This window comes from Pongo abelii, chromosome 14 (assembly GCF_028885655.2).
Source record: "Pongo abelii isolate AG06213 chromosome 14, NHGRI_mPonAbe1-v2.0_pri, whole genome shotgun sequence".
Taxonomy (NCBI): domain Eukaryota; kingdom Metazoa; phylum Chordata; class Mammalia; order Primates; family Hominidae; genus Pongo; species Pongo abelii.
Window position 1 is genome coordinate 40,260,929 of NC_071999.2, and position 23,510 is coordinate 40,284,438.

At 35.5% G+C, this 23,510-nt stretch overlaps 1 protein-coding gene across 6 annotated transcripts in view; it reads left to right on the forward strand.

Moving 5' to 3' along the window:
- NBEA (neurobeachin) overlaps positions 1–23,510 on the forward strand; it is a 747,382-nt gene that overhangs the window by 375,260 nt on the left and 348,612 nt on the right. For all 6 annotated transcript variants that reach the window (XM_054528904.2, XM_054528905.2, XM_054528908.2 and 3 more), the window contains one exon: positions 3,070–3,134. In XM_054528904.2, coding sequence (XP_054384879.2) covers positions 3,070–3,134 — 65 coding nt within the window. The remainder of the gene's footprint in view (positions 1–3,069; positions 3,135–23,510) is intronic.

Consider the following 23,510-nt stretch of genomic DNA (forward strand, 5'->3'; position numbering starts at 1 on the left):
CTCTTTCTAAAATTCCTACTTACTAGATAGTGACCTTTCAAAGGAAGAGCCTCTAATTTCTTTGTCTCCTTTGTTTTCTATCTCTGTCTTTTTGGCTGTACCTCATTATCTCTTTGTTCTGTTTTCTGGGAGATATTTTCAACTCTTTTTTAATGTATACAATATCTTCATATGTCCCAGTATCATTACTACATTTTTTTGGTGTTGCTTCATTGTCTCTCATTATTTGGGTTTCATTCCCTTCCCCCCAACCCCCACCTCCATTATCCCTTTCTAATATTGGTCTGTGTCTTTAATATAAGGTTGCAAACAGGATCATAGGTAGTGACTTTGAAAGTAATATCTGTCATTAAAGGGTGCTTTCTCTTTCTGTTTTCCTGAGGCAGTGTATATACGTGGAGTGTTTTCTTTCAAATAATGCTATAATATTCTGCTTCTGTTCTTAAATTTTGATAGATCTTTTTCTGTCCCTTTCAATTGCCTCTTTTTTGCAATCTTAAAAATGTGAATCCTTTCCAGCCTAGGAATACCTTCTCAGCCTAGATATTTGATCCTCGTTTTGTTTATACTTCTTAGGAGACTTTGCCTAATGTTATGCCTTACTCAATATTTCTATGTAAATAATTCCAAATTTCGCATTCTTTTTTGATATAACATTGCCACTGTAAATCCAACAAATTCAGACAACAGTGTTTGTGATTTTCCCCAAATGTATTCTTCAGTATTTTCATAATAATATTACCATTATCCTAGTCATCTACATTGAAAACTTAATAATCTTTTTATCTCAACTTCTCTACATCAGCTCTTAAATTCAGATTCTCATCTAGTCTTGGCATCTCTTCTTTGTAACATCTCTTATTTTTTATTCCCTATTTGAAATACTCATTTAGACTCCTAATATTTCTCTTGTGGAAAGGCGTGTAACAACAATCTCCTACAACTTCCTCTGGCTCAAAACTGACAAATTACTCTTCTAAAACACTGATTTATTGAATGAAGTCTTGTGATCATATACTTTCACTAGCTTTCTCAAACTTTAAACTGTAATATCCTTAGCTTAGCTCAGACTTACTTGTACTGTTCCTCCATCAAAGGCTGTAAATTAGTACCTCTCATGGGCTGTATGCAGATTCCATATAATTTTAGATTGATTCAAAGATAATTTCCTCTTGATTTTTTTAGACAAGGCATAATTTGGGATGCACATGTAATACCTAGATATGTACTCTGTGAAATATCTTACCGAAAAATCTTATTCATGTTAGAAGTTTATGGTGACTAAAGAGTCTTAGTGTACAAACACTATCACAGAAAATCATGTGTAAGAAGTTGTAAGAATCTAGTCTTCATAGTGGCATGGGTCTTCTTATGTAAAAATCAGTTTTCTCTTTAAGTTAATATCCCAATGAATATGAAGTATTTCTGAGAAATGTACATATTTTGTAGGATCCTGATTTCCAATAAACACAGAATATAGAATGAGAATAACAAAGAGGCTTTAAATTTTGTAAAAATTTGGGAAAAGAAATTTTCTGTAATTGTTTTATACAGAAGTAGTTTGAAAGTTTCAGTAAGTTCTGTACAATGGAATAGCAATCTTGTCATTTGGATAAATTTTAGTTAAAGGTTATGATAGCTAGAACCCAGTGGCTTTGTACTATCCCCAAGTTACCATATCTCTTTTCACTAGTTGTTGATTTTCTCTCCTTGGGAGATTCAGGATTTGTTATTCTATAATTCAGCACACATTTATTTAGAGCAGAGAATATTTATATACACACAAGTACCTACTTTTGGGGACTGTGTTTATTTTCAGAATGAGTGCAAAGCCTTTAAAGGGAAAGGGATCAGGAGTAGAGTGAAGGGTTGATAGAGAGACTGTGTTTTTTGTGAAGCTAAACCCATGGCCAGGGCAGCTGATCACCTCTGTACAACCAACACCTTATTAGAAAAATCATGGGGGAAAAATCTATAGAGGAGGGCCATGACTGGTCAATAAAGACTTTTCTATTAAAATGCATTAGGGAACTTTGAGGAGTATTTAGTTAGAGAACCATTGGAAGGGATATAATTTTCAATCCAAAACACTGCTGTTTACCAGATATATATATATATATATATATATATATATATATATATATATATATATATGCACACACACACACAGATATATATATATATATTTAAAACCCCTATATATATATTTAACCCCAAATATATATATTTAAATATATATTTAAAACTCCAAAATATGTATATATTTAAAACCCCAAAAATAGAAATCACTAGCATAAACCAAAAACAGTATATAAATTATATTCTAAATGTGCTTTAGGGAGAGCATAAAATAAGCATATGCTTTTCTAATCCAAAATACTTAATTATAATCACTTATGTTCATAATGATGATCCTTACCTTGAGAACTGCCAAATTCACAAATATAATCTAAATTAGCAAAGAGAGATTACATAGTTATCTATTACATATTTAGCCATAGGTTTACTATTTTTTTTAACAATTTTCAAAAAAGTTAATTTGTAACTTTTTTCTAATTAGCATTAAATAATTAGCATTAAGTAATTTGGAATGTACATATAGCTAGAACATTGCACTTCCAAATCAATTTAAATATGTTTATGTTTCTAATAGTTTATATTTCTAGTATTCATTTTATTATCTTAATGTAAAATTTCTATATGAGGAGCTAAAATTTTCTGTCCCAAATGTTTCTAGTCTTTGTATAGTCAAATTAGGCCTCTTTTGGTCATTTTCTGTCTTTTGGAAAGAAGCTTTGTGCTCAGAACCCCCTATACCTGCAGTCTCACTTTCCATCTCAGTTTGCATCCAGCCTGAAAATTTCTGGTGAATCAAAAGCACCTTCTAAACTAAGTGATAAAAGTAAAACTTGATTTTTTACAAAATAATATTTGTTACAAAATCTTGTAAAGACATTTGGAAATAATATAATGTGTAAGTTATTAACAACATCAAAATGATCCTTAAACCAGATGTTACTTTCATTAAATGTTCACTTTTCTCATGTTTGTTTTGGTTTCTTCTTTTAGGAATGGCAAAACTCTATTCAGAAGAATGCAGGACTTGCATTTATTGAGCTCATCAATGAAGGAAGGTAATTAATTTTACAATTTTGGACAACTAGTCAGTGTACATTTTATTCCACTGGGCAATTGCTCTTTCCTACCATCTGTTCCAAAAATGTAGAAGAAAATATCTTTTAGTTAAAAAATTTATCACACAGGTACTTAATTAATCTTTAACAAAGTTTAGAATGCTAAACATTTATTTTTGAAGAAAAAGCCATGCATGAAATAAAGGGACAAACTTTATAAGGTTTGGTGAGATCTGAAGTACATTTTACTGAGTAGTAAAGTTGTTTTACACAGATCGAGTGAACCCAATCTGCAATCCCATCTGCCACTCCATCTGTTTTCAGAGCAGTGCTCAGTGTTTATTCCTTCAGCTTCTCCTCAGTCTATGTGAAACAGTTTTATCTGAACATGTCATGCATTCAATGTCCAACTGAAAATGTGAGAGATATTAAATATAGCGAATATATCTGTCTCGGTTAGAAATTTATATATTCTATTATTAAAACAATAAGTAAAATTACATTTGAACCCATTATTATATTTACCATTTTGTGGTAAATAGTTGTTAATTATTATTTTTTCAGTGCTTTATTGGCAGTGGACACATTAAAACAGACGTAGCTGTCACCACATGACATATATAGCTTCTATCAGCCCAAGACCTGCAAACTTTACAACTTGAATTTCTTGTATGATATAGTGCATTCTTTGGAATATGATGATTATTTGGCATGGCCTATTTATTTCATATTTGAAACCAGCTTTCATTAGATTGATGAGGAAATAATGCTTACTGTATATAAAATTTATCCTTTCAATTAGGGGAGTCATGAAAGTATAGTCCTTGAAAATTAGTTTCTATATGGTATAGATACCCAATTTTTAAAAATTAAATATCACTTAGTATTATTCATTTTTTCCATCAGTGTATTATATTTTGAGAAATATCTTCTGTTTTTATAACAATTTATCTTATTTTATATTTCTCATTTTGATATTTTGTGACCTAATCATGTTAGCCAGTAGTACAGAACTAAAATTGAAAATAAGCTTTGCATTCACTGCAACACCAAAGATGCAGGAAAATATCAGTTTTCTTTTATAACACAAATAGTATTTTACATAACAGCACTCACTATGTCTTACAGAGTTTCATTGTGATAGGAGTTGCTAATAATTATTATCCGTTTTCAGGTGATGAATAAACAGAAAAAAACTATTTGCTAAGGCTAATCATTGTCATTTCAGTTTTAGAAATAACTCTCAGTGACATATCCACAATTATTTTGTTTCAACTGCGAAGTAAAAAAATATATATATATATAATTATTATTATCCATAACTCTCCTAAGAGTTATCAGAATTGATCCTCTAAACACTTAAATTAAGATTATAGTAATAGGCTTAGAAAAGGAAGGGGGTGGAAAATTTGCTAATATCAGAGATTTTAAGCTTCTGATAATGCTTTTATCAGTCAGTGGTAGAATTTGGGATTTGCTTTATATTAGGAAAGGTTAGAAATAAAGAAAGTAGTCACAATTTAAAAAAAATTTTCAATCTAGGCTGGGTGCAGTGGCTCACGCCTGTAATCCCAGTACTTTGGGAGGCCAAGTTGGGTGGATCACCTGAGGTCAGGAGTTTGAGACCAGTCTGGCCAACATGGTGAAACCCCGTCTCTACTAAAAATACAAAAATTAACTGGGTGTGGTGGCAGGTGCCTGTAATCCTAGCCACTCAGGAGGCTGAGGCAGGAGAATCGCTTGAGCCCAGGAGGTGGAGGTTGCAGTGAGCCAAGATCGTGCCATTGCACTTCAGCCTGGGCGATGAGAGCAAGACTTTGTCCCCCCGCACCAAAAAAAAAAAATTCAACCTATAATAATCTCTGAAATTCTGTCCATTATGTTCTCTGTACTCTCCTAAATTTCTGTTTCTACTCTTCATGGGACTCGTTCTTCCAAATAAAAATGATTTTGGAATAAGGCTTCAAATATGAATAGCTGTAAATATATAAGAACAAATCATGTATGCATGAGTGAAGCACCCACTACATGTCTAATACTATTATAAGAGTTAGGAATAGAGTTAGGAATAAGATATAAATGGTTCCAGTTTCTTGGGGAAAGGCAAACATTAGATGAACACATACAATAATACAAGGATACTGTGGTAAAAGTGGTATAGGTAATGATGCAATCGTACCGCAGAATACTTTACCTAGTCTGGAGGGATGCATTCCACTGAGTGGTGGGATTATCAAGGTTTTCAAAAGAGTGCTTACCCAAAGGAATGCCATTTGAGAGATCATTAGGAGACAGCCAAGTGAGAAAAAAAAAGTAGAAATACAATTATTGGCAGAGGGAATTGTATAGTGCAGAAGACTAGGGGCAAGAGAATAGTGAGACATGTTGCCGGAGAGCTATTTTCAGTCAGCCAGCAGCTATTTAAATGCATGTTATATGCCAGCCACATGGAGGCACAGGTCATTGGCAAAGGTCATGCCATGAAGCTGTGCAAAGGATACTGGAGAATAACTGAAAATGTTTAGGTGTAGCCTGCAATGTAGAGGGTTTCACGGGCTCAAGACTTGAAGCAATATCAATCTGAGGTTCAGTAATCTTGTTGAAGAATATGGTGTCATGGACTAATAGTGGCTGTGAGGATGGAAGAAATGAACAAATTTGAAGTATCTTTTGGAAATTAAGTCACTATGATTGCTAATATATTGGATGGAAGAGGGGAAAGAAGGAATCAAGGATATTTTGATGTCAGCTTTAGTAACTAATAGTTTACAGTAAAAGTATAATTCACTTGGCTAGGAGAGTAGAGAAAGTGAGGTTTGAGTTGAGAGTTTTTCACTTTTGGGTTACACTGAACTTGTGGTACCAGTGAAATATCCAGGTGGAGATGTTCAATAGGCATGGGCATTTGAGTATTGAGCTCTCCAAAGAGAGAGCTGGCATGGAGATTTAGACTTATGAGTCTTCAGGTTATTCATGGTCAACTGTAGAAAGGATACAGATATGATGCTCAGAGAGAGTGAATAGAGTGAGTGGAGAACCAGGGGCCCTGCTTTTACTCCTGTTTCTTCTGGGAATCCTCTTCTCCCACATCTTCACACGATTGGTTCTCATCTTTGAGGAATCAGCTTAAATGCCACCCTCTCACAGAGGCTCCCCTGACTATCTTATATAGTTGTTACACTCCCATGACATAATCCTCTTTTAACACATAATAACATCATCTCAAATGATCTGCTCTGTTTGCTTATTTACATCTATTTCTCCTGCTAAAATGTGTTTTCCTTAAGATCTTGTGTCTTATTCATCATCTTATTTGCTGCTATATCTCTATTTTCTGGAATAGTGCCTAGCATGTAGTTAGCATGCTAATGAAATGTTTATTTATTTGCCATGTTAAATGAATATTTATTGAAAGCATAAAGAAAAGAATGTGAGTAGAATGTTTAAGGAAGAATGTATGATCAACAAGAGGATTTTTAAGTTAGTACTAAAGGGACCACTGGGTTCAGCCACAAGGAGGTCATGATGATCTCATCCAAACTTAATGCTGGTGAGCACCTGTGTGCTAAAGAAGCTGGATGTAGATCCAAATCCTACCCTATTAGAGCTTACAGTCTAGTGGGGGCAACAGCCTTAGATTAAGTAATTGCAAGTTTAATAAATATGTGAAGGACAACTAAAGGATGCTATGGGAGCAGGCAACTGAGAGAGGTATTTTTTGAAAAAGTGATGATTTACCTAGAGTAGAGGGACAGAAGCCAGGTTGCTTTGAGTTGAAGAGCTAGCCCAAAATGAAATACAGACAGCAAGTATTTCTCTAAAGAAATTTGGCCAAGAAGGGGAAAGATAGAGTGGTTGCTGTAGGTGAATAAGGTTTAAATTTGGAGAGAGGGGTTACTTTTTAGAAAGAAGAACCTGTTTTTCAATATTGATGGAAAAAAGCAATATGGTGGGAGGGAAAGAAGGCAATATTGACAGCATAAACTCTCTGAGAGGGGTGCATTGAGATAGAAGGATTGGCCTTTAGTGGAAGAGCACTGAGAAAGGATGAAGACAATTAAATTGGTGGCAGAATTCAGAAGAGATTTCATATGATGCCTTCTATCTATGAAATGGCAGGTAGGGTCATTTGCTGAGAATAAAAGAAATTGGGAGAGGGTATATACTATCTTTAGAAAAGTAAAGAATACTGAATATAGCGATTGTAAAAGAATAGAGAAGAGAAAAACCTAAAAAAACCTCAGAGGCTTGCCAGGCAATTTGGGGGAGCCAATTGAGATTGCTCTCTCTTTGATAGTGTAATGTTTTCTTCAGCAGTTCACAGTTCAGAGAAGATAGGCATTTGCTTTAAAGACATTGACTTCTCTTACTTTAGTGAAAATAATCTTTTCACTGAGGACCAACCCCTTCCTACCCCTAATCTGGATTAGGTACCTTTCTCTTGTTCTCCCATTACCTCAATTTTTCCCTGATTTATATTTACCTATCTATAGTGTTTATTTGTAGTGGATTTTTTATGGCTATTCCACAATGCATAGTATAATACATAGTATCCATATGTTAATTCTACTGAGTTCAAATATCAGTTCTCCCATTGATAAGCTGTTAGACTGCAGGCAAGTAATAATCTTCCTCTGACATTGTTTCTCATCTGTAGAATACTGTAGCACCTTTCTTGCTCAGTTTCCCTGAAAGTTCAAAATAATATATATGATATTTATTAAAGCTGCTATAAGTCCTTAAAATGGAAGTTTTTACTTTTGTTATTGCATATAATATGTATTCAGAATTTTGCTTACTCCCACCTTTAGTTTGGATCATATCTTTCAATCTAGACTTTTCTCTTTCACAAGTATGAACTGGGACTTCTGGTTCAAAAAGTCATATTTAGATAGCTGGGATGCAGTTCCAGTAAAAAGCCCAAAATTACTCTGTTTATCTTCCTACTGTATGTTGATGCCCATTATGTGCAAAGCACAAATTAGATATTTTATACATGCTTTTATCCCATTTGCATGCACATATAACATTTTTGCAACTTCTTCATATGGCTTAATATGAAATATTTAAAAATTCACTTTATTTGGGTTGTTAGAATATCAGTCTTTAATTTGTCCTTATGGGAATGAAAATAAAAATCTTTAAGTAGAAATTATTATAAATGTTTATCCTACTTAACAGCTACACTCATGAATACAATTCATCAATCATAGCTGGAGAAAGCGATTGTGCAGTTGTCTACAATTAACAGGACAAAAACAGTTGATGAATGTGCATCTGAATTAAAGTACTCCCTAGGACAGGCTGAAATTATACACTGGATCATTTAAAGGAATCTAACAAAGGATCTTTATAATTAAAACAAAGCAAGGTTAATGGGATGTAAAATTGCCTGTAATATCTTGGCAATAATGATTGGAATTTGAATTATTAAAATATTCATTGAAGAATAAGGCAAATAGGAAGTACTTATTTAAAATACAGAATTTGAGTGATCTTTTTAAATAAATTAATCATTTGCCTAAAATAAACCTTTGTCACTCTTTTAAAAGAATATAGAATTTAATTTTTGAATATTCATCAGAAAAGAACTGATCATATTTATGTTTAGCACTGAATTTAAGCTAGAGCTCTCAAGATTCTGATTTTTTGTTTTGTCCTTTAGAATAGGGGAAAATATATACCATGCATTTCTTAGGTTTTTAAGAGGAGAAGCATATTGCATCCAAGTATAATTTTTTAGTGATTGTATGGCACCAGTTTGAATGTATTCTTTAATTTAACAAATGCTAGTTAATATTTTAACCAACAAGCATTGGTTTGCTTCAGTTTATTTCTCTTATGTCTTTAATTTGGCAAAAACTGTATTTAAAAATAAAACAAACCAAAAAAAACTTCCAAAGCTGTAAAATAAGAAACTATTTCCGAAAATAGATATTCTGGTTTAATTTGGAGCCAATAATCTCTGGAAGCTACTGGAAAACAGAAGTTTCTTTTCCATGTGTTTTCTTATAAAATCTGACGTATGCCAGTTTTTCTTTAACATTCTTTTTTAATTATTATTATTTTCTAATATTATACTTTAAGTTCTAGATACCTGGGCAGAACATGCAGGTTTTTTACATAGGTATACACGTGCCATGGTGGTTTACTGCACCCATCAACCCATCACCTACATTAGGTATTTCTCCTAATGCTATTCCTCCCCTAGTCCTCCACCCACCAACAGGCCGCAGTGTGTGATGTTCCCCTCCCTGAGTCCATGTGTTCTCATTGTCAGCTCCCACTTATGAGTGAGAACATGCAGCGTTTGGTTTTCTGTTCCTGTGTTAGTTTGCTGAGAATGATGGTTCCTAGCTTTATCCATGTCCCTGCAAAGGACATGAACTCATCCTTACTTTATGGCTGCATAGTATTCCATGGTGTATATATGCCACATTTTCTTTATACAGTCTATCATTGATGGGCATTTAGGTTCGTTCCAAGTCTTTGCTATTGTCAACAGTGCTGCAGTAAACATGTGTGTGCTTGTGTGTTTATAGTAGAATGATTTATAATCCTTTGGGTATATATCCAGTAATGGGATTGCTGGGTCAAATGGTATTTCTGGTTCTAGATCCTTGAGGAATTGCCACACTGTCTTCCACAGTGTTTGAACTAATTTACACTCCCACCAACAGTGTAACAGTGTTCGTATTTCTCCACATCCTCTCCAGGATCTGTTGTTTCCTGACTTTTAAATGATCGCCATTCTAAATGGTGTGAGATGGTATCTCATTGTGGTTTTGATTTGCATTTCTCTAATGACAAATGATGATGAGTTTTTTTTCCTATACTTGTTGGCCACATAAATGACATCTTTTGAGAAGTATCTGTTCGTATCCTTTGCCCACTTTTTGATGGGGTTTTTTGTTTTGTTTCTTGTAAATTTGTTTAAGTTCCTTGTAGATTCTGGATATTAGCTCTTTGTCAGATGGATAGATTGCAAAAATTTTCTCCCATTCTGTAGGTTGCCTGTTCCCTGTGATGATAGTTCTTTTGCTGTGCAGAAGCTCATTAGTTTCCTTAGATCCCATTTGTCAATTTTGGCTTTTGTTGCCATTGCTTTTGGTGTTTTAGTCGTGAAGTCTTTGCCCATGCCTATGTCCTGAAAGGCATTGCCTAGGTTTTCTTCTAGGGTTTTTATGGTTTTACGTTTAAGTCTTTAATCCATCTTGAGCTAATTTTTGTATAAGGTATAAGGAAGGGGTCCAGTTATAGTTTTCTGCCTCTGGCTAGCCAGTTTTCCCAGCACCATTTATTAAATAGGGAATCCTTTCCCCATTGCTTGATTTTTGACAGGTTTGTCAAAGATCAGATGGTTGTAGATGTGTGGCATTATTTCTGAGGCCTCTCTTCTATTCTTTTGGTCCATATATCTGTATGCTGTTTTGGTTACTGTAGCCTTGTAGTATAGTTTGAAGTCAGGTAGCATGATGCCTCCAGCATTGTTCTTTTTGCTTAGGATTGTCTTGGCTATACGGGCTCTTTTTTGGTTCCATATTAAATTGAAAGTAGTTTTTTCTAATTGTGTGAAGAAAGTTAATGGTAGCTTGATGGGGATAGCACTGAATCTATAAATTACTTTGGCCAGTATGGCCATTTTCACAATGTTGATTCTTCCTATCCATGAGCATGGAGTGTCTTTCCATTTGTTTGTGTTCTCTTTTATTTCCTTGAGCAGTGGTTTGTAGTTCTCCTTGAAGAGGTTCTTCACATCCCTTGTGAGTTGTATTCCTAGGTATTATCTTAGTAGCAGTGGTGAATGGGAGTTCACTAATGATTTGGCTCTCTGTTTGTCTATTACTGGTGTATAGGAATGCTTGTGATTTTTGCACATTGATTTTGTATCCTGAGACTTTGCTGAAGTTGCTTATCAGCTTAAGGAGATTTGGGGCTGAGACGATGGAGTTTTCTAAATACATAATCATGTCATCTGCAAATAGAAACAATTTGACTTTCTCTCTTCCTATTTGAATACCCTTTATTTCTTTCTCTTGCCTGATTGCCCTGGCCAGAACTTCTGATACTATGTGGAAGAGGAGTGGTGAGAAAGGGCATCCTTGTCTTGTGCTGGTTTTCAAAGGGAATGCTTCCAGTTTTTGCCCATTTGGTATGATATTGGCTGTGGGTTTGTCATGAATAGCTCTTATTATTTTGAGATACGTTCCATCAATACCTAGTTTGTTGAGAGTTTTTTGCTTGAAGGGATGTTGAATTTTATCAAAGGCCTTTTTTTTGACATCTATTGAGATAATCATGTGGTTTTTGTCATTGTTTCTGTTTATGTGATGGATTACATTTATTGATTTGCATGTGTTGAACCAGCCTTGAATCCCAGGGATGAAGCCAACTTGATCATGGTGGATAAGCTTTTTGATGTGCTGCTGGATTCTGTTTGTCAGTATGTTATTGAGGATTTTTGCATTGATGTTCATCAGGAATATTGGCCCAAAATTTTCTTATTTTGTTGTGTCTGTGCCAGGTTTTGGTATCAGGATGATGCTGGCCTCATAAAATGAGTTAGGGAGGAGTCCCTCTTTTTCTACTGTTTGGAATAGTTTCAGAAGGAATGGTATCAGCTCCTCTTTGTACCTCTGGTAGAATTCGGCTGTGAATCCGTCTGGTCCTGGGCTTTTTTTGTTGTTGTTGGTAGGCTATTACAGCTTCAATTTCAGAACTCGTTATTGGTCTATTCAGGGATTTGACTTCTTCCTGGTTTAGTCTTGGGAGGGTGTATGTGTCCAGGAATTTATCCATTTCTTCTAGATTTTCTAGTTTATTTGCGTAGAGGTGTTTATAGTATTCTCTGATGGTAGTTTATATTTCTGTGGGATCAGTGTGACATCCACTTTATCATTTTTTACTGTGTCTATTTGATTCTTCTCTGTTTTCTTTTTTATTATTCTGGCTAGAGGTCTGTCTATTTTGTTAATCTTTTCAAAAACCAACTCCTGGATTCATTGATTTTTTTGAAGGGTTTTTTGTGTCTTTATCTCCTACAGTTCTGCTCTGATCTTAGTTATTTCTTGTCTTCTGCTAGCTTTTGAATTTGTTTGCTTTTGCTTCTTTAGTTCTTTCAATTGTGATGTTAGGGTGTTGATTTTAGATCTTTCCCGCTTTCCATTGTGGGTATTTAGTGCTATGAATTTCCCTTTAGACACTGCTTTAGCTGTGTCCCAGAGATTCTGGTACATTGTATCGTTGTTCTCATTGGTTTCAAATAATTATTTATTTCAGCCTTCATTTCGTTATTTACCTGGTAGTCATTCAGGAGCAGGTTTTTCAGTTTCCATGTAGTCGTGTGGTTTTGAGTAAGTTTCTTAATCCTGAGTTCTAATTTGATTGCACTGTGGTCTGAGAGACTGTTATGATATCCATTCTTTTGCATTGGCTGAGGAGTATTTTACTTCCAATTTTGCAGTCAATTTTAGAATAAGTGCAGTGTGGTGCTGAGAAAAATGTATATTCTATTCATTTGGGATGGAGAGTTCTGTAGATGTCTATTAGGTCCACTTGGTCCAGAGCTGAATTTAAGTCCTGAACATCCTTGTTAATTTCCTCTCGTTCATATGTCTAATATTGACAGTGGGGTGTTAAAGTCTCCCACTATTATTGCATAGGAGTCTAAGTCTCTTTGTAAATCTCTAAGAACTTGCTTTATGAATCTGGGTACTCCTGTATTGGGTGCATATATATTTAGGATAGTTAGCTTTTCTTGTTGCATTGATCCCTTTACCATTACATAATGCCCTTCTTTGTCTTTTTTGATCTTTGTTGGCTTAAAGTCTGTTTTATCAGAGACTACGATTGCAACCCCTGCTTTTTTTTTGCTTTCCATTTGCTTGGTAAATAATCCCCCATCCCTTTATTTTGAGTCTATGTGTGTCTTTGCACGTATGATGGGTCTCCTGAGTACAGCACACTGATGGGTCGTGACTCTTTCTCAACTTTGCCAGTCTGTGTCTTTTAATTGGGGCATTTAGCCCATTTACATTTAAGGTTAATATTGTTATGTGTGAATTTGATCCTGTCATTATGATGCTAGCTGGTTAATTTGCCCATTAATTGATTCAGTTTCTTCATAGTGTCAATGGACTTTACAATTTGGTATATTTTTGCAGCGGCTGGTACCAGTTTTTCTTTTCCATATTTAGTGTTTCCTTCAGGAGCTCTTGCAAGGCAGACCTGGTGGTGACAAAATCTCTCAGTATTTGCTTTTCTGTAAAGGATTTTATTTCTCCTTTGCTTATGAAGCTGAGTTAGACTGGATATGAAATTCTGAGTTGAAAATTCTTTACTTTAAGAATGTTGAATATTTGTCTCCACTCTCTTCTGACTTTTAGGGTTTCTGCTGAGAGATCCACTGTTAGTCTGATGGGCTTCCCTTTGGGGCAACCTGACCTTTCTCCCTGGCTGCCCTTAACATTTTTTCCTTCATTTCAACCTTGGTGAATCTGAAGTTTATGTGTCTTGGTGTGCTCGTCTCAAGGAGTATCTTTGTGGTGTTCTCTGTATTTCCTGAATTTGAATGTTGGCCTGTCTTGTTAGGTTGGGAAAGTTCTCCTGGATAATATCCTGAAGAGTGTTTTCTAACTTGGTTCTGTTTTCCCCATCACTTTCAGGTACACCAGTCAAACGTAGGTTTGGTCTTTTCATATAGTCCCACATTTCTTGGAGGCTTTGTTTACTGCTTTTAATTCTTTTTCTCTAATCTTGTCTTCACACTTTATTTCATTAAGTTGATCTTCAATCTCTCATATCCTTCTGCTTGGTGTATTCAGCTATTGATACTTGTGTATGCTTCATGAAGTTCTCGTGTTGTGTTTTTCAGCTCTGTCAGGTCATTTATGTTCTTCCTTAAACCGGTTATTCTAGTTAGCAATTCCTCCAACCTTTTTTCAAGATTCTTAGCTTCCTTGCATTGGGTTAGAACATGCTCCTTTAGCTTGGAGGAGTTTGTTATTGCCCACCTTCTGAAGCCTGCTTCTGTCAATTTGTCAAAGTCATTCTCCATCCAGTTTTGTTCCCCTGCTGGCGAGGAGTTGTGATCCTTTGGAGAAGAGGCATTCTGGTTTTTGGAATTTTCAGCCTTTTTCAGCTGGTTTTTCCTCATCTTCGTGGATTTATCTACCTTTGGTCTTTGATGTTGTTGACCTTCGGTTGGGGTTTTTGAGTGGGCGTCCTTTTTGTTGATGTGGATGCTATTCCTTTCTGTTTGTTAGTTTTCCTTCTAAGAGTCAGACCTCTCTGCTGTGGGTCTGCTGGAGTTTGCTGGAGGTCCACTCCAGTCCCTGTTTGCCTGGGTATCACCAGCAGAGGCTGCAGAACAGCAAAGATTACTGCCTGTTCCTTCCTTTGGAAGCTTTTTCCCAGAGTGGCACCTGCCATATTCCAGCTGGAGCTCTCCTGTGTGTCTCTTGACCCCTGCTGGGAGGTGTTTCCTTCAGTCAGGAAGCACGGTGGTCAGGGACCCACTTGGGGAGGCAGTCTGTCCCTTAGCAGAGCTCGAGCACTGTGCATGGAAATCTGCTGCTCTTTTCAGAGCCAGTGGGCAGGAACGTTTAAGTCTGCTGAAGCTGACCCACAGCCACCCCTTCCCCCAGGTGCTCTGTCCCAGGAGGATGGGAGTTTTATCTATAAGCCCCTGACTGGGGCTGCTGCCTTTCTTTCAGAGATACTCTGCCCAGAGATGAAGAATCTAGAGAGGCAGTCTGGCCACAGTGGCTTTGCTGAGCTGCAGAGGGCTCCGCCCAGTTGGAACTTCCCGGTGGTGGCTTTGTTTACACTATGCGGGGAAAACCGCCTACTCAAGCCTCAGTAATGGTGGACACCCCTCCCTCCACCAAGCTGCAGGGTCCCAGGTCGACTTCAGACTGCTGTGCTGGCAGCGAGAATTTCAAGCCAGTGGATCTTAGCTTGCTGAGCTCTGTTGGGGTGGGATCTGATGAGCTAGACCACCTGGCTTCCTGGCTTCAGCCCCCTTTGCAGGGGAGTGAACAGTTCTCACTGGCATTCCAGGCGCCACTGGGATGTGAAAAAAAACTCCTGCAGCTAGCTCATTGTCTGCCCAAACGGCTGCCCAGTTTTGTGCTTGAAACCCAGGGCCCTGGTGATATAGACACCCAAAAAAATCTCCTGGTCTGTGGGTTGCAAAGACTGTGGGAAAAGTGTAGTATCTGGGCCAGAGTCCACGGTTCCCCATGGCACAGTACCTCACGGCTTCCCTTGACTAGGGTAGGGAGTTCCCTGACCCCTTATGCTTCCCAGGTGAGGCGATGCCCTACCCTGCTTCAGCTCACCCCCTGTGGACTGCACCCACTCTCTAACCAGTCCAATCACCCACTGCCTAGTCATCCCAATGAGATGAGCTGGGTACCTCAGTTGGAAATGCAGAAATCACCCACCTTCTGGGTTTATCTCGCTAGGAGCTGTAGACTGGAGCTGTTCTTATTCGGCCATCTTGCCAGCCAACCTCCCATGCTCCTTTTTTGCCATTCTTTTATTCACTTTATACATCTAATTAGTTAATAAACACACTGAGTTTCATATATGAAACATGACTTTTACAAAATTACCTGCATAGATCTTAAATAGTATTTCTGATTTACACTTATAACCTTAGACATTGATGATAAATAAAATGTTATTTATCTAAAACTAAAGTCCCATTTAATAATGGTTAGATTTCAAGTAATAAGGAAATATATTTCAAAATTTGTGATCATAAATTGTATTTGAATTATATTTTGTTTTTTGAGACAGGATCTCTGTCATCCAGGTTGGAGTACAGTGGCATGATCTCAGCTCACTGCAACCTCCATTTCCAAGGCTCAAGCGATCCTCCCAACTCAGCCTCCCAAGTAGCTGGGACTATAGGCACGAGCCACCATGCCCAGCTGCATTTTGTATTTTTTGTAGAGATGGGGTTCTGCCATGTTGCCCAGTCTGGTCTCAAACTCCTGAAATTAAGTGATCCATCTGCCTCAGCCTCCTGAAGTGCTGGGAATACACGCATGAGCCACCATGCCCAGCCTAAATCACATTTTTAACCATGTTTAAAATATATCTACATATGTATGCATATTATTTTTTCTCTTCTGAGCACAAATTTAAATATACTTTTCTCCTTATTACATTAAGAAACATAACATTTAAAAAGTGAATCAATGAAAAAGTTACCTGTTTTGGTGTATTCATTTCTATGGCATATTTTTCCATTTCTTATTTCTTAGAGACACATACCATATTTTTTTGTTCTTGGTTTACTCATTGCATGCAAAAGCCAGTCAAAGATTTACATAATCTATGTCTCTATTAGAAAACTTTTATTTAATTTCCATACCATTCGGATAGGTAAGATCAACTTGGCAATAGAAGAGCCTAGAGTTGGCCTTTGCATTTGTGGCTGGTGTATTGCGAAATCACGGATGCAGGTAGAAGTGAACTAACAGGGGCTACACTAACATGAAGGTATAGATGTTGTGCACATGGCCAAAGGATACACCAAAGGTGAGAAGTGAGGAGATAAGATGAGCAGGACAGATAGGACAAGTATACAGGCATGACCTGTGTCATAGATTTTAGCTTATGCAAGAGTCCTAAAATGCCAGGAGAATTAGAATATTGAGTTACGTGGACTGATTAGTTCATATGTTGGTAAAATAAGAACACATAACTGATTTATATTCCTCATGTCCTGTTGTACAGATCAATATTTGAAAAACCAGAATATTTCTTCTATAACATGTCTCTTATAAAGATCCAGTCCCAGCCAAACAAGGATTAAGAAAAACTTATTGTTACTGTTTTTTAATTACAAAGGTAATATAATACATGGACATGCATTCCTGAAGTTCTTAACACTTACTAATTAAAATATATCTTAAAAAACAAAACCTGAATAAATACTTAGAAAACACTCATTATGTAGTTAGTTTTAGCAGGGACATAAATACAATTTGCACATATTCCTCATCTACGAGTAACTCATAATTGAGAGGTTAGGATTTATGTGCAGAAAAAAATTAAACAGTTCCAAAATATTATAGTCAATATATGACTATTTTCAAACTAAATGATATAAAAATGTCAATGACTTTAGAAGGAGCTATTTCAGTGCACAATAATGATTGCAGAAGCCTTCTTTTAGGAGAGAGGACCTAAGCAAGTATAAGCACAATGTGTGGAATCCAAACAAACAAACAAAAAATCATCCCTGGCTTTTTTGGTGAAAATTAAAATTTAGAACAACAGAAAATACCTTATGAGTTTCATTATCTAATGAAGCAAATGTGGTCCTAATTTTAGTTGTAAAAAATAAAATCTGTCTTTGAAGTTTATATTATTTAAATAATCAAAGTTTTCCTGATTTTTTAGTGCTAACCAGTAATTTGCTTAATTCTTAATGCTGATAGGGTTTTATAACATTAATCTCTATATCAGAAAGAGTATGAAAATTTTACATGTTTTTCTTTTTTAAAAGAATTACTCATAAAGCAGACTTCAAAACAATAAATTATACCAAAGTCTAGATTTCCGTATTCAAAAAACAGTGTAAGAAAAACAATGGACTTAACTTACTAAAGAACTGGGTTGATGTTAAACAATAAATATTTCTTTTTAATTTTTTAAAATTTTTAGTTTTTGTGGGTACATAGTAGATGTATGTATACAGGATATATAAGATGTTTTGATACAGGGATACAATGCATAATAATCACATCAGGGTAAATGGGGATGAAACATTATTATTTAAAGAATAAATAATACCAATATGCTGAAAGTCTTCCAGAAATAGAAGAGGAGGTAATGCTTTATAGTTCCTTTTATGAGATATCATAATACTGATACCAACACCAGAAAAAGACATAACAAGAAACGAAATTACAGACTTATATCCATCATAAGCATAGGTGCAATAATTTTTAACAAGGTTTGGCAAATCAAATCTAGCAATATATGAAAAGGATTATATTATGAACAAAAGGTAATGATCCTCCAAAATGCAAAGTGTATATAACATTCAAGACTATTTATCATAAATTTTTTCCCAAAGCTAATGTCTAGAATGGTATTTCCTGTGTTTTCTCCTAGGATTCTTACATTTTGAGATTAAATGTAACTTAAATTTTTAATCTATCTTTAGTTAATTTTTATATATGGTGAAAGGTAGGGGTTCAGTTTCAACTTTCCCTATATGGCTAGGTAGCTATCCTTGCACCATTTATTGAATAAGGAGTCCTTTCTCCATTGCTTATTGTTGTCAACTTTGTTGACAATCAGATGCCTGTAGGTGTGCAGCTTTATCTCTGGGTTTTCTGTCCCCTTCCATTGGTTTGTATGTGTGTTGTAGCAATAACACCACGCTGTTTTGGTTACTGTTGACTTATAGTTTGAACTTATGTAATGATGCCTCCGGCTTTGTTCTTCTTGCTTAGGGTTGCTTTGGCTATTCAGGCTCTCTTTTAGTTCCATATGAATTTCAGAATAAGTTTTTCTAATTCTGTGAAAAAATGACATTGGTAGTTTGATAGGAATAGTGTTGAATCTGTAGTATGGCTATTTTAATGATATTCATTCTCCCAATCCATGAACATTGGATGTGTTTCCATTTGTTTGTGTCATCTATGATTTCTTTCAGCAGTGGTTTATAGTTATCCTTGTAGAGATTTTTCACCAACTTAGATGTATTCCTATATATTTTTGGGAGGGAAAGGGGAACTATTATAAATGGGATTGCATTTTTTATTTGGCTCAAAACTTGAATGTTATTGGTGTATAGAAATGCTACTGATTTTTATATATTGATGTTGTATCCTGAAACTTTACTGACATTGTTTATTAGTTCCAGGAGCCTTTTGGCAGAGTCTTTAGGATTTTCTAGGTATAGATTCGTGTTGTCAGTAAAGATATGATAGTTAGCTTCTTCTTTTTCTATTTGGGTGCCTTTTATTTCATTATCTTGCCTGATTGCTCTGGCTACAACTTCCAGTACTATGTTGGATGGGAGTGGTAAGAGAGAGCATTCATGTCTTGTTCCAGTTCTCAAGTGGAATGCTTCACATTCAGTAAGTCCTCAAAAGCAATTACAACAAAAACAAAAATTGACAAGTGGGACAAGGTTAAACTAAGAGCTCCAGCACAGTGAAACTAACTGTCAACAAAGTAAACAGAAAACCTACAGAATGAGAGAAAATATTCACAAACCATGCATCCAAGGCCTAATATCCAGAATCTAGAAAGAACTTAAATCAACAATTAAAAACAAACAGCCCCATTTAAAAATGGGCAAGATACATGAACAAACATACCAAAAGAAGACATACAAGCAGCAACAAACATGAAAAAATGCTCAACATCACTAATCATCAGAAAAATGCAAATCGAAACCACAGTAATATACCATTTCACACCTATGAATAATGGATATTATAAAATAAAAAAACAGCAGATGCTGGAGAGGCTGTGGAGAAAAGGGAATGCTTATACACTGTGATGGAAATGTAAAGCAGTTCAGCCACTGTGGAAAGCAGTTTGGAGATTTCTTAAAGAGCTTAAAACAGAGCTACCATTTGACTCAGCAATCCCATTACTGGGTATATATCCAAAAGAAAATAAATTGTTCTGCCAAGAAAACACATGTACATGTATGTTCATCGCAGCACTATTCACAATGGCAAAGGCATAGAATCAACCTAGGTGCCCATCAGTGGTGGACTGGATACAGAAAATGTGGTATGTACACACCATGGAATACTATGCAGCCATAAAGAGGAATTAAATCACGTTCTTTGCAGCAATATCGATGCAGCTAGATGGCATTATCCTATGCAAATTAAAGTTGGAACAGAAAACAAAATACCACATGTTCTTACTTATAAGTGTGAGCTAAACATTGGATAAATATGGACATAAAGATGGCAACAGTAGACACTAGGTACTACTTGAGGAGGGAGAGAGAGCAGGAGACAAGGGCTTAAAGACTATCTGTTGGGTACCATTCTCACTACCAGGGTGATGGGATCAATTGTACCCCAAACTTCAACATCATGCAATATACCCAGGTAACAATCCTGCATCCCCTGAATCTAAAATAAAAATTGAAATTATTTGTTAAAAAGAATATATATCAATGTAATATACCACATCAACAGACTGCAAAAGAGAAAAATATACGATCATTGTCATAGATGTAGGAAAAGCATTTGAAAAAGTCAGCATCTATTCCTGATATATAAAAAAAACTCTCAGCAAACTACAAATTAAGTTGAACTCCCTCAATATGAGTGGCATCTGCAAAAAACATATAGCTAACATTTTAATTAATGTGACAGACAAAATGCTTTCCTTGTGGATCTAAAGCAAGGCAAGGATGTTCTCACCACTTGTATCAAACATTTGACTGGAGTTCTTAGCCAGTTCATTTTGGCAAATAGAAGATCTTAAGATGTATGACAAAAGGTACTAGAACTAATAAGTAAATTTAGCAAAGTCACAGGATACAAGACCAGTGTTCAAAATCAGTTATAACAACAAGCATGTTAACATATATAAAACATTGGAAATTGAAATAAAATAAACTATTATAATAGTATCAAAAATAGGAAGCACTTAGGGGTATACTTTAAAAGTATACAAAAGACTCTACAATAAAACCTACAACATATTTCTGCCAAAAAAATAAAAATAAATACAGGGGAAATGGGGATGGTTAATGGGTACAAAAAAATAGAAAGAAGGAATAATGCCTAGTATTCAATGGCACAACAGGGCGACTATAGCCAAAATAATTGTACATTTTGAAATAACTAAAAGAGTATAATTGGATTGTTCATAACAGAAAGGATAAATGCTGGAGGGGATGGATACCCCATTTTGCATGATGTGATTATCATGCATTGCATGCCTGGATCAAAATATCTCATGCACCCGCTAAATATATATACCAACTATGTACCCACAAAAAATAACATATAAATATATTTAAAAATGTGCGGACACTGTGTTCGTGGATCTGAAGACCCAGCATTATTAAGGTGTTAGTTCTTTCTAAAGTGAGAGACACAACAGAAACCTAATTAAAATTTCAGCAGGCTTTTTTTTTGTTTTAGGTAGAAATTTAACCAGCTGATTTAAAAATGTCTGTGAAAATACACAGGGCCTAAGATAACCAAAACAAATTGAAAAGGAACAAAGCTGGAAGATTTATACCATTTGACTTTGAGACTTATTCTAAAACTACAGTAATCAAGACAGGATAGCACTGATGTAAAGACAGACAGATCAACAGAAGGAAATAGAGAATCCAGACCTTACAACTCAATGATAAAAAGATGAACTACACAAGTAGGCAAAAAATCTGAACAGACACTACACCAAAGAAGATATACAAATAGCCAATCACTGTATGAAAAAATTTTCCACCTCATTACTCATTTGGCAAATTCAATTTCAAACCACAATTAGATAACATTACACACTTACTATAATGGGAATAAATAGATTGTCAACACCAAGCATTGGTGAGGATGTGGAGCCACGGGAACACTTGTACCGTGGTGGTGGAAGTGCAAAATAATATACCCACTTGGAAACAGTTTTGTCAGTATTTTACAAGGTTAAACATATTTTTACCATATGTCCTAATAATTCTAAGCCTAGGTATTTGCCCAAGAGAAATGAAAAATAAGTCCACATTAAGACCTGTATGTGAATATTCATAGCAGTTTTATTCGTAATAGCCAAGGACTGAAAGTATCCCAAATGTACATCAACAGGTAAATTGTTACTCATTATCATCCATCATTATAAGTAAATTCAACTCCACAATTTAAAAAATGTGAGCTACTGATACACACAATAACATGTATGGAACTTAAAAAATGCTTGTGTGAAGTGAAAGCAGCCAAACAGCAAAGACATACCACATGATTCCATTTATGTGACATTCTATGAAAGACAAAATTATAGGGACAGAAAACAGTTCAAGTTCACTTGCTACAGATGGCAGGAAAAAGTAACAAAAGAACATTTTGGGGTGAGGGAAGTGTTCTTGATAGTGGTCTTGATTAGATGAAATATGCATTTGTCAAAATTAAACTGCAGTTTTAAAGGGTTAATTTTATTATATGTAAATTGTGTCTCAATAAACCAGACTTTAAAAAAACTACAGTAGCATTTCATTGCTTATAAAGTTCAGGCTCTGTAACACTACCCAGAAGGCCTTCGCTTATCTGGCCTTCTTCTCACACTGAATTAGGAACCTACTTCAGGTTCCATGAAGTGCTCCTATACCATGCTTATATTTTACTGTCATTTACTACCACAAAGAAGGTTCTCAGTAAATTATTGTTCAGTAGATGAATGCCTAACTTTTTACCCCTTGTCTTTACTTACTCTCTGGAAACTATTAGCAGCCACACCAAACTGATAGCTTTTCCCGAACAACATAGTCACCTGTTTCTGTGACTTTGAGCAAGTTACTTAATCTGTTTCAGTTTTTTTTTTCTTTGTGTATAGTGGGGCTAATTGTGCTTAACTAATAAGATATGAAGTGAAGTAAGAATCAAATGAGATGATAACTGTAAAGCACTTAGCCTATTAAGTAATCAGTTCTCAATGTTTCTGGAACATAATAAAGACTCAAGAAATGTCATTTGTTTTTATCAGGATTTAGTTATTTAAGTGGCACTTTAGCTGGATTTTGAAGGCTCTGGACAATCGTGAGGAAAATAGAGGACCTTTCACATCCCACGCAGGAGCACAGATGGGTCTCCTATCTAGGGGCTTTCCCTTAACACTTAATTCCACAGGGAAGGGATGGTTTTCATCCAGTGTTAATTCACTCTCGTCACCCTGCCTTCTCTTTTCAATGCTTCTCTCCTTTCCATATCAAGTCCTTATATTTCAGTGTCAAGCTCCAGGATTATTATTTTGGTTTCTCTTTATTCTCCCTACTTCTCACCCAATCAAAATGAGAGTTCCCATAGTGAATTAATACGTAGTTAGGTCTGATTGTATTTTTATATAATTGTTCATATAATCAACTGACCCCCAAAGGCATGAATAATTGATAGATTTTATCCTTAAGGAAAGATTTCTATTTTAAGAGAATAACTTATCATTTTTTTTCTAATAGCTATATAGAGGGAGAAGTCTCTAGTGTCTTATTTTTCCATCTTGTTCTACACAAATAGAAAGTCTCAAAATAGCCTGCTACATATACCATCATTATGCCTCAGTGTTCAGATCTTTGTAGTTTTACAGCCTATGAAAATGAGTAAATTGGGTCATTCTTCAAAAAAAGAGTTTGATTAGTAGCATAGTTCATAACTA